The 11,742-nt window shown below is 39.4% G+C and overlaps 1 protein-coding gene across 1 annotated transcript; it reads left to right on the top strand.

Moving 5' to 3' along the window:
- The first annotated feature begins 848 nt into the window (after positions 1-848).
- LOC108792797 (regulator of G-protein signaling 9-binding protein B-like) lies at positions 849-10,256 on the top strand. Its single transcript, XM_018563659.1, has 3 exons — positions 849-1,041; positions 4,898-5,207; positions 9,889-10,256. The coding sequence occupies exons 1-3, from the start codon at positions 946-948 to the stop codon at positions 10,185-10,187; spliced, it is 705 nt and encodes a 234-aa protein (XP_018419161.1). The 5' UTR covers positions 849-945; the 3' UTR covers positions 10,188-10,256.
- Positions 10,257-11,742: the final 1,486 nt, after the last annotated feature.

The following is an 11,742-nucleotide window of genomic DNA, read 5'->3' as shown; positions in this document are numbered from 1 at the left end:
CTTTACATGATAATCCTTTAAAACATTATTCTATATGACAGATTTAACCAGATAAAAACATACTCACAAAAGTGGAATTTTTACAGGCATGAATAGGTAAAATCGTCAAAAAAAAAGCTTAGCCCACCGGCTACTCTTCCTCCCTGAGGTTAACGTTTCTGAGGCCACGCCTCCTTCGTCAGAACCAATTGAAGAGTAGCCGGTGGGCTAAGCTTTTTACGATTTTACCTATTCATGCCTGTAAAAATTCCACTTTTGTGAGTATGTTTTTATCTGTTTAAATCTGTCTCATTAAAACGGTTTTACGCGATGGAGGCGCTCTTTTGTTTTTGTTTCTTCCAGAGTTGAGGCTTTCCCAAAGCCTGTCTGAGAGCCTGCCCCATCTGCGGTTCATTTTGAGACCATTTCAGATATTCTCCGTGTTTGGATACAAGCCGCTGGCGCTTTGTTATATACTGTTTGATTATTCTATATGTTTTAAATAGAGCAGACCAAGTATTTTAAAGAGCAGTTTAGCAAATTATATTCTTTTTAAACCAAGCAGTTTCCAGAAACTGCTGGCAGACATATTTTGTATTTCTGAATTTAGAGACTTCAGCATAAGAATTCCTTCAGAGTTAAGAGTGTAGGATAAAGAGCTTACAAAGGTCTCGTCATCTCACCCAGGGTTAGGACCTCCTTTCATAATCCCTCGGATTACCTCTCAGCACTCTTTTTGTTAGTGCTTGTTTCGGTGCTGAATATAGGAAAGCTTCTTCTACTTTTTTGGAGGGTTTTATGGGTGAATATTTACTAAACCATACTCTTCAATGGATTAAAGAGTAATTTAGCATTTCCTCAAATGCTAAACATGGCAAACCCAAGTACTGAAGATCAAGAACAACATGCAGCTTGATAGACTGCAGACACCTTAACTTTGGAGGCTTCTCAGGAAAAGGAGCCCAAATGCCTATCCAAAATAACAAGGTAGGCAATGAAGCATGCATAAACTCCCTGAAAGTCAAAGAGGAATGCTCTACAGTGGTGGAAGCACTGAATAAGGTACATATTCTTGACTATTACTGCTCATACTAAAACCAGGGTCATATTTAACAGGAGCTATGTGTTGTGGATAGCTGAATTTAGAAAATAATATAAAAAACAATATTATTATATAATACTCTTTTTATATATTAAAAAGTTAATATTTTTCTTTTTTTTTAATTTCATTTTATATCCACATCTAAGCCTCCTCTAGAAATCATTCAGTTTGATGATGATACATTTGTAGAATGTATCTGTATTCTGGTCGCTGTGCTATGTCTATTGCTTAAGGTCATTGCAAGGATATGTGCTGCATACTGAATGGAATCCATGGAGGAGGACCAGGATGATCCAGGCAGTGTAGCAGGATAAGAATAGACATAGTAGGATTATGTGTGTAGGTGTAAGATTGCGAGGAGCATCAGTTTAACTGCATGAAGTATAGGATTATGTATTTCCAGCACAGACATACATTTGCTCTTTTTTGCTTTGATTTTATAGAATGACAAAATGAATATATCAACATATTAGGTGATCATTGGTATATAAATACATCTATGAATGGTTCAACAACACATGCTTTATTGTGTTTGGACAAGGGCTGACTCTTCTTGCTATACGAGGAATGCTCCCTAGATCTGTGCTTTAGAAAAGCTTTCATAGACATCAGAGTGCAGGCAGCCATGCAAACATGATTTGATCATTGTCAAGACAAGCAATTGCAGTCAGGTCCCTAAACATAAAGTTGCATCATGCAACTGTACGTGTGTAGCCTGTAGAGGAAGGAGAGAAAAAATGTGTGTTTTATGTGCTAACTTCACTGTTGGTAAACACAAGCATTCAAACAAGGTTCTCAAACAATCACTTCTACCCCTGCAAAGCCTCAGACGGTGGTAGTCATCAGACTAACTGAAAATGGTGAAAAAAGCAAAATGGCAAAAATCTTTTCTATGGTATAGTGCAAATTTTTATTTGAAAAAAACAGTGATTATTGAAAAAAGACTTGTTTATAATAAAACATTAGAGAGCTTTAAACTGATGGGGCTTAAACTGCCCCTTAGCTTTCATCATTTTCATGACACAACGACAAGCTGAGCTCCAGGATAAGCAAATATTGTGTAAATACAAGAGACCGGTGTATTCCTTCTTGAATCTTGGTGTACTTTGTGTATATCATCCAGATCTGTGCAGTGATTCAACAGGAAACTTTGCCTCTGGGCAAGAACTTTCTGTCATAAAGACCAGTCACTGCTCCTCTCTCTCCTTGTACCGTATGACTGGTCTTGTATCCACCCTCCTGTCATTTTATGCAGGTAGCCTGTAGTGGGTGGACCTGCTGGGCCCTCCCATAGCTCTGTTCTCTAAATTATGTCACTGTTACTTTTACAAGGTAATATTTGTGTTTATAAAGGCATTTGGTGTGGACAAAGTGGATTTATATCCTTTGTAGCTAATGAGGAATATATTTAGATTATAGGTTTTTTTTGCTTGGATCTCAGCTTTAAATTCGTTGCTGTGAAACTTGCTATACCTAAACATTAAACCCTCAGATTTTTTTACATAAACCAATACTGTAATGTGTGCCTTACTGTAATCCATGGTAGTTTCCCTTCTCTTTGCTGCTCTTACAGTAAGGCACACATTACAGTATTGTTTTATGTTAAAAAATCTGAGGGTTTAATGTCACTTTAAAGTAAAGAGTGATTTTTTTGGGTTCATATTTTCATGATGGTCTAGTGAGCGCAAATCCAGGGACTGCCTGATTTATTTACGAGACTGAAGACCCCTGTTCATTTTGTACTACAATAATTACTTTATTTTGTCCATTTAAAATGAAGCTTTTATTTTAAAATAAAGCAGCAGAGTATATTTGAACCATTAACCCTGCACACTGCCCAAGTATTTAGGGCGGGCACAGAGTTTAAACCAGCTTAGGTAATAGTTCCTCCAGGATAGGCAGTGGCTTACTCAGAGGTGGCAGGGAGCAGGGTCGTCCTCCCAAAAAACTATTATCCCGGAACATCTATATTAGGGCTGTGCAAATTAATGATTAATTTCTCAATTACATCTTTTTGATCGATTACATTTTTTTGATCTTATTAATCGAACACGAAAATTTTAATCAGTAACAGCCCTAATCTATATCTCTCGTCACTGCTCATTCACACTGGTTGCAGTGCGTTCCGGCCCAATTCTGTCCAGAATGCACTGCCTTGCATTGCGGTCAACTCACTTTTTAGTGGGGCAGGAGGGGGCGTGACGGGCCATTGAAGTGAGTGACACCATAGCCACGCCGCTGGCCGCAATGCGATCGGCCGCACGGGATCGCAAGGCACATTATGCCTGCGGTCTGGTCCGGTGCGATCAAAATAGTGCTTGCAGCATTTTAATCGCACTGGACCGGACCGTGTGCCCGATCGCATTGCGGCCGGAAGGCGTGGCTACGGTGCCATTCACTTCAATGGCCCGCCACGCCCCCTCTTGCCTCAGAAAAAAGTGAGTTGACCGCAATGCAGTGCGTTCTGGCCAGAACGCATCTGGTGTGAACGAGCCCTAAGTGCTCAACCCCCTCAACCCACTCAAAAAAATAACCCTCTTTTGAAAGGCCTCTCAATGGCTGGTAGGGTGCTGGTAGTGGACCAAGCAAGCTTTCTGAAGGTGCTCCCCTTTTTTAGCCACCTTCCAATCTTCCAGGCCCTAGGATATGCCCATTTTCCATTCCTTGGGACTGGATTCTAAACCTGATAGACATTCCCAGGAAGCAGGCCTGAAAGGCAAAAAAGGCATGTGACATTTCCAGGAGTGTCGAATCCCTGTGTCCCCTGCTATGCATTGGGTTCTTTTTCCAACCCCTATGTCACTGCTGATTTCTGTAGTGACACAGGGTTGGAGAAATGAATGAAAGCACTTGAGGGGGGCACAGGCATCCCACATTCCAATCAACTTTTGCAGGGTACTTGTATTTGAACTATGTTTTGCCCTAACAGGGTCATTTAAAGTAAGTTAGAGCCAAATAGGCTCCTAAACTCCTTCTATCAATAGTACAGGCCAGAGGAAAGCAAACTCCGGGCCTCCATCTGTCGTGCAACTACAAATCCCATGAGGCATTGCAAGACTCTGACAGCCACAGGCATGACTCCCAGAGACAGATACATGATGGGATTTGTAGTTTCACCACAGCTGGAGGGCTGGGGTTTACCTACTCCTGGTATGGGCCCTAAACAGACTTCAGATCAGATGCTGATGTTACCCTTTTGTACTTACCCTATTTAAAGGATATACTGTATCTACTTCTCTTACTTTGTTTACCTCTCTCAGTAGGAATTGTAAATTTTTGTGCTGCCTTGCTAAATATTGTACATTGTTACCAAAAATGCAAAATGTTATATATGTAAATATAGCAACAAACTCTTTAAGATTAACTCCATTACAAAAACTAGAGGCCACCACCTAAAATTGGTGGAGAAAAAATTTCAGCACAAGGGGTGAAGGGGGTTTATCACAGTAAGAGCGGTTAGGGTCTGGAACTCACTGCCACCTTCAGTGATTTCAGCTAAGAGTGTGGAATCGTTCAAGAAACTTTTGGATGATTTCCTGAAGGACCGTAATATACAGGGTACAAGTACTCCTAAGAATGAGATGATACATGGACTATACTCATCAGCAATAGGTTGGACTTGATGGACTTATGTCTTTATTCAACCTCAAATACTATGTAACTATGTAACTATATTGCAATTTTATACGGAATCGTGTATTTTTTCTACAAAAAAAATAAAATTTTAAACGTTTCACAGATTGATGTTGATATTTGGAAGTATAAAAGCTATCATTTAATATTCTCTCTTATTTTTGTGTATGTATTGATGTGAAGGTGGTGGCATGCTACAGACACTTGGCAGTCTCTGTGGGAAGCTCCTCCGACAGTAAACGTCTGCGCGATGAATTGAGACGCACTCGAGAAAGGGCCCAAGAGTTGGCAATAGGCAACAGGAACAAACTTACAGCAGCTCTTCGGGATAAACAACTGAGCAAAGAGGACCGCATGGAGTTAGAGCGCTTGTGGGTTCAGTTTTCCAGTGGCTTAGAGCTTTTCCACAATGACATGTGTAAGGTGTATGAGCTAGGTCTATCTGTTCCTCTCTCTGCAAACAATCAGCCAGCGATACAGACTGGTGCTACAGGTAAGAAGAAATGTATAGTGTCAATGTATAAAAGGTTAAAAATATAATAGGGGGAGTATTAAAGCTGGAGCAGAGGGAATCGGGAGCAATTGCCCATGGCAACCAATCAGCTCCAGTCTTTCATTTCCAAAGCTTAACTGAAAAAACTAAAGATAGAAGCTGATGGTTATGTTACTATGGACAACTGCTCCATATTCTGTCTGCTCCAGTTTTGATACATTCCCCCCTTCAATGATTTTTTACTGTGCTCAAGATTAGAAGTCTAATAACTTCAACAATAGCCTTTTTAGCCTTTTAAGCCTTTAAATACATGTACTGTATAGGCTAACAAATGAATTAGTTGCTTGAGTACATTCTTAAAGTAAACCTGTAAGTCATTCTACAGTTTTAAAAGTCTTACCACTAGGTACCTTCTATTAACATTGCTAACCGAAATCTGTGTGCCATTTTGAAATATGTTTCAGCTTGTTACTAGGGGCTTCACTTCTCTGGCTTCAAGCAGAAGTAAATAAAAGAAGCTAGGGTGTTTATACAAATCAATATTTCTTCTATTAAAATTGCTGCCTGTCTGGCTGTCAGCAGTTGTGTCCTGAGTCGCACATGAGCAGCTCGGAGCATAAGTTCGGCAAAGTCCTGTGCTGAATTGAAGTAACTTCCATGCATATGTGTGGGAGTTACATCATCCTGGCCCAGTCAATTAAGAGGCCAAAGACAGCGAACCCAGGAAAAGACAGGGGAAATATTGAAGTACGGTAACAGAGGGGAGCACAGACAGCCCAGCACTGGAAAGAAACCCTGCCGGCAAGGTAAGTCTGCCATAATGTGCTAATATGCTGTGTATGCTAGCAAATTATGGCAAATATCTCCTGCAGGCACAAAATGTAAGATTCAGTTTGGAGGTTTACTACCACTTTCAGGACTAAGCCCTGATAATGGCCATCTCCCCCCACAATAGATAGAGTGCCTCAGTAGCCAGTAGATCTCTTTTAGGTATATAGGTGATTTTATTTTGCACTATGTTTTTTAATGTTTCTCAGTTTAGTTTAAGTGCAACTACACAAAAATAATTTTCCCAAAGCTATATACACATATATAGATCTATATAGATCTATATAGATATATATCTATATATCTATATAGATATATATCTATATATAAATATAGATATATCTATCTATATAGATATATATACTGTATATATACATAGCAAAGATTTTAGAAAACTTTATAGCAGATTCTTCTGTTTTATATATGCATGTCAGCTTCTCTCCCGATGTACAATACCCTTAGAAAGTATCTTACCTAAGATTAAAGGCTCTGCAGCAAAGCTAATACTCCTTGGCATTTTATGTGCTGACCACAACTACCAGTCTATTCCTAATGGGACTCTGGGTTCAGCAAAAGCAGTGTGATGCATTATGGCTCTTGTGTATTGGCTCTTGTTTGAACATAAGCTGCTTTTGTTCTCCATATAAGTCACTTTAAATCCAAAAGTATATTGAAGCAGCATGATGCAGCTCAGAAGCAACTTTCTGCTCAAATGAAAGAAACTGAAATGTGAGCCAAAACAATAACAGATAAACATGAAAGCTTACTGCATTTGATTTCTGAATCTAAAGCCCATCTACACATGCCCTTACAAAACCAATGGTTAAGGTATTCACCTATAGCTCCACCATGTAAAAAATAGCAGTGAAGAACTGGTCAGCTACAGCACACAATGACATAAGATAATTTGAGGGTATATGATTCGTTTTTATGCTACAGAACAGTGGCCCACCTTTAACAACATTTTACCTAAAAGGGTATGCACAGTTCTTTTGTACTTTTTTTTTTCCGTGTTTATCATCGCAGGATTAAACAATACATTTTTACACTATATATTTTTTTGGGACAGTAAATATAAAATATTACAGATTAATATTGTGCATTTTTATATTCACCTATATTCAGGTGAAGTTTTAGGCTTTTTAGGCCTCGTTCACACCATCCTGAGTGTGTTTCGGCCTGATTGTGGCCAGAACGCCCTGGATCGCATTGCGGCCGGCTCAGTTTGTTGTGGGGTGGGAGGGGGCGTGGCGGTGCAGTGAAGTGAGCCAAGCCCTCCGGCCACAATAGGATCGGCTGCACAGAAACGCAAGGCACATCAATGCCTGCGGTCCAGTCAGAAAAAATAGTGCTTGCCTTGCGCTAGCGCCGGCCCTGGGTATGCTACTGAATGCTCTTCCCCAGAAATGTCCTGGGACAAGACTGCTCCTTGGCCAACATCAGAGGGATCTGTTTGTACAAGAAATTCTTGAATGAGGTATTGGTTGGTTAATAATGGTCCCTTACACAATACTGCCTTCATCTCTTAAAAAGCTATATTTGCCTTTTCATTCCATTTCCTTGGTGGACTTGCTCCCTTTGGTGAAATCAGTGGAGTGGAGCTGCTTTAGTAGCAAAGTTATGCACACAATTTCCAGGAGTATCTTACATTCCAAAGAAAGGTTCTGACCTGCCTTTTTACACTGGCTGGAGCCAAATTGTATTTACTTCAATCATGTCTATTTAAGGCTTTATGAGCCCCTTTTTCAATGGTGTAGCCCAAACACCATAATTCTTCCAGACCTATTGTACATTTTTTTTTAATTAGATGTTAAGTCAGCCCTATTAATAGAATCTGAAACTCCCTGGACCTTTAGTAAGTGGGAATCCCCATCAAGACAGAAAATGACAACATCTAGATATGGTGAATCATATGCTTTATGTGGTCCATCATTCTTTGTATTCCCGGGCCCCATATATACCAAAAGGGAGACTGGTACAGCCCTTTTGGTGTCACAAAAGCTGTATTTTTCTTTGCCCTGTCTGTTAAGGGAGCCTGCCAATTACCATACGTGGTTATGTGTCTGGTGGAACATTTTTATAAACTCATTCACCCAGGGCATGGCTGCCACCTGACCCAGGGATGATCCCTATGGGACTTGACCACTTGCTGTTAGATTCATCTATAGAGATAACATTTCCTGTACCTCTTCGGAAATGGCTTTTCTCTGAGCTTCAGATACCCAATATGGTTTTAACTTTACTTTGGAGTAAGGTGCCTTTGCATTTTAGACTAAGATTACAAACAACAGTTTGTCTCTGCCTAAACCTTTTTTTTAGTTTTGCATTGAGTAGAGAGAGGAGAGACTCTCCTTCATGTTTTATTATTGTTTGTGTCACCGTTGAGAAGATTTCACCTCCTTCAGGTTATATTATTGTTCATGTCATCATTGATATGACGGCTTCTTTCCTGTCCGAATGACATCACCAGAAGTAGGCTGAATCTCCTCAACAACCACATAGACATCAATAATTAACCAAAATCTATTTACTAACAAAAATGTTTGGCTGAAATTGGGCTTACCACGTAAAGTGAATGGTCATGATGTATAATGAATAAATAAATAAATCATAAAATCATAATACAAAATGTAACCCTGCTACACAGTCTGCCATTTCTTCTTCATTTCTTTCTCACTTAAAGGATTAGTTTATCTTTTTACAAAGTGAAAAGTTAACTCACAACACCCGCGCACCCCCCAACCCCATTCCCCCCCTCCCGGTCCCCGCTACCCTTAGCTGCTTAGATGACAACTCACTGCAGCCTATGCCAGCTAGTGCAACAGGACACACACTTCGGAAGGGATACACACCTGAAGGCTGTGTAGCATTATAATGCTCGCTATAGTGACCAGTCATTGGTCAGTGCGGCCACATGACTGTGCTGGCCAACAACTGCTTGCTATTGGCAGCATTATGATGCTACACAGCCTCCGGGGCTGCGTAGTGAGGTTTTGAAGTGTGCGATGAGAGGTTGTCCTCTAAGCAGTGTTATGTAATGGGGACTAGGTGGTGGGGTTGGGGAGGGTGTAGTGAGTTAGTTAGTTCCCCTTTTCATGGCCATACTTTTACATATACCAATACTCTGTACAGCAACCCATACTGCCTGTACTGCTAGCTTTTATCCATTTTGCCTACCTCTGACAACTAAAATTACTCAGCTGACTCATTAAATCGTGTGTGTTTAAATTTGAGCTTGAGTGGTCAAGCTCTTTTAACAACTGGAATTTTTTCTATGTTGGAAAAAATTTTGCTACAAGTATCAACTTTTCACTTTATCTGCAGGCATATTTAGGGCCCTTTACTACATACAATCTCACTAAACACATCAGGCTATTTATCTTACAAAGTATTAATGTCTAATCTCCTTTCACATTCCTAGTGACCCTGTAAACATATGCACCTCTAATAGTTATCCGCTTTCATAATGTTGCACTAGCCAAGTCATTGAAGAAAGATTTGAAAGCTTTGTCCTTGAGAAAGGGTTATACACGCAAACAAATAAATGGAAACAGATGAAAACAGTTACTATTACGTACCAGACTGAGATGTGAAGAATGCAAACTGTAAACTTTGATACATTTCTACAATAAACATGCTCAAATTATCATTTAGGAATGTGGCAAGTTATTTTTCTGTGTAAACAGGTTACAAAGACCTCTGTTGCAAAAGTGTTTCTTCAGTCAGGTTATTAAAAATGGTTTATGTGTCTGTATTTTCCAGTCTACATTCACTATGAGTAAAGATATCAATGCTAGACCCATTGTGCCCTAGAAACAGCCTTCTTGTTCTAAAGTGCCTTTTATGTTTTCAGGCAGTACTTCCGCTATTGCCTCCAGGGCATTGAGTGTCCAGAACATCACCTACGAGTCACCTTCATCAAATAACAAAGAAAGGCTGGAACACAATGAGCTAGAAAATGAAATACTGAAGGTGGACCAGATGATCACTGACATGGAGCTCAGAGTTAATGTTCTAAGGTGGACTGTAGAAGCAACAGCAAATATGAATGATGAGCGTGATAACAATGATGTCTCCTCCACAGCTTTGCTCTCAGTGGATGAAAAAGAAAGTCACAACTGCTGCAATGGGTGCGGTTTATTGTTTCTTTGATTGTATGTGGTGCAACACTAGTAGCTCTCGTATTTTCTTCTGTTCTGTAAATGTGATCTTAATTCCTGGTTAGTTACGCAAGGTTTTGATTTACTACTATTTATATGAAGACAATTAAATCATGAATTTATTTATTTACATAAATGTGTACGAACTGTGATGAACTGAATTTAAACTTTAAAATGCTACTAAAACTTGTGCAGGAGTCTAGATAGCAATATGAGAGTCCAATAATATTAAAGAGAAACAAACTAAGAAAATTAAAATTCTGAAGGCAACAAAATTATCCCGGATGTTATGTCATATAGAAGCAGTAAAAGCTTGGCTTCTTCAACTATAAAAATATTCATTCCGAAATTATTATAACTGTGCAAGCCTATCCACTCAAAATTTTAAGTTGCCCTCTTATATAACTTTGATTACTTAGTCTGACCCGTCATATTGTGTCACAGTTCCTTTTTCATACAGTTCAGCAAATGGTATGGGCTATTTGCTCATCTGTGTGGATGCCCAAATCAATGTTACCAGGCCTGCATTTCTTTTTCTTGTACTTTCTAGATCAAGACTTAATTTGTAAGTAATAAAACTGTAGTTGAGAGCAGCGTTATATAAATGACAAAGTCATACCCAGCACAGGAATGTGCAACTCCAAGCAAAATTCCACTCTATTATTAAATGTTAAGTCATATCAAAATGAGCCTGCCTTCCAGCCATAAGAACCACACTCTATAGGTCAAGCCTTTCAAATAAGTAGATAATTATGCTTTATTTCTGAATTAGCAGTATGCAGCCCTATACACCTTTTAAGATAGACTGCATGAAAAATGAGAAAGATGTTCAAATATGACACTTCCTAAATCTAGCTTTAATCTTTTCATGTGAACTTACATAGAACATAGTGGCATGGAGTATAAGTTTAAAGGATAACAAGAGCAAAAATGTAATTTATTGCTGTGTACCAGTCCCTAGATATGGTGACTGCATTAGTTTTAATTTTTCAGGCCAAGAACAATGTTTCCGGCAAGTACAGGAAATATCTGTTGATCTTGCCAGACATGCGGTGTCCTTGTCACTTCCTGTGACCTTAACTGGAAGTATTACTTTCCTTCTGTAAATAACTTTTACCATCCAAAATATTGGAGATGAACAATGGCAGATCTGTTTGAAGTCCAGCCTGGCTGACAGCCATGGCTCCCTCCATGCATACAGTAGAGGAGTGAGTATAACCACTTAGACCCAGAAAGTGTGTTATTGAAAGGATAACCAGATGAAAATAAAGTGGGGGGGGAGCTTTAAAAAGAAAACAAATAAAGTCACCTGATCTAAGGACTGTAAGCTGCATACCTCTATATAACATTTGTGTATGTGTGTTTAGATACGTTGAGATGCCTACGTATAATGAGGGGAGGAAGAAGTTAGTTATTACTGACTGCCAATGCCCACCCCCACTCATCTCTCCTAGCAGAGAAAGCAGTCACACAATACGTCAGTTTACCCATATAGCCCAATAGCATGAGTGTCATGGATGCCCTCTGTAATAAATCCTTCTTAGTAA

The sequence above is a fragment of the Nanorana parkeri genome, unplaced genomic scaffold (genome assembly GCF_000935625.1).
Source record: "Nanorana parkeri isolate BGI_ZX_2015 unplaced genomic scaffold, ASM93562v1 scaffold684, whole genome shotgun sequence".
NCBI classification, from domain to species: Eukaryota; Metazoa; Chordata; class Amphibia; order Anura; family Dicroglossidae; genus Nanorana; species Nanorana parkeri.
This window is presented reverse-complemented; position numbering and strand designations above follow the sequence as displayed.

What these genes read in the sequence shown, in the direction of transcription:
- LOC108792797 (XM_018563659.1), top strand. Translation starts at nt 946, where the DNA reads ATGCCTATCCAAAATAACAAGGTAGGCAATGAAGCATGCATAAACTCC. An exon ending in TGGTGGAAGCACTGAATAAG is followed by an intron (nt 1,042 to 4,897) that starts GTACATATTCTT and finishes ATTGATGTGAAG; the next exon opens with GTGGTGGCATGCTACAGACA. An exon ending in GATACAGACTGGTGCTACAG is followed by an intron (nt 5,208 to 9,888) that starts GTAAGAAGAAAT and finishes TTATGTTTTCAG; the next exon opens with GCAGTACTTCCGCTATTGCC.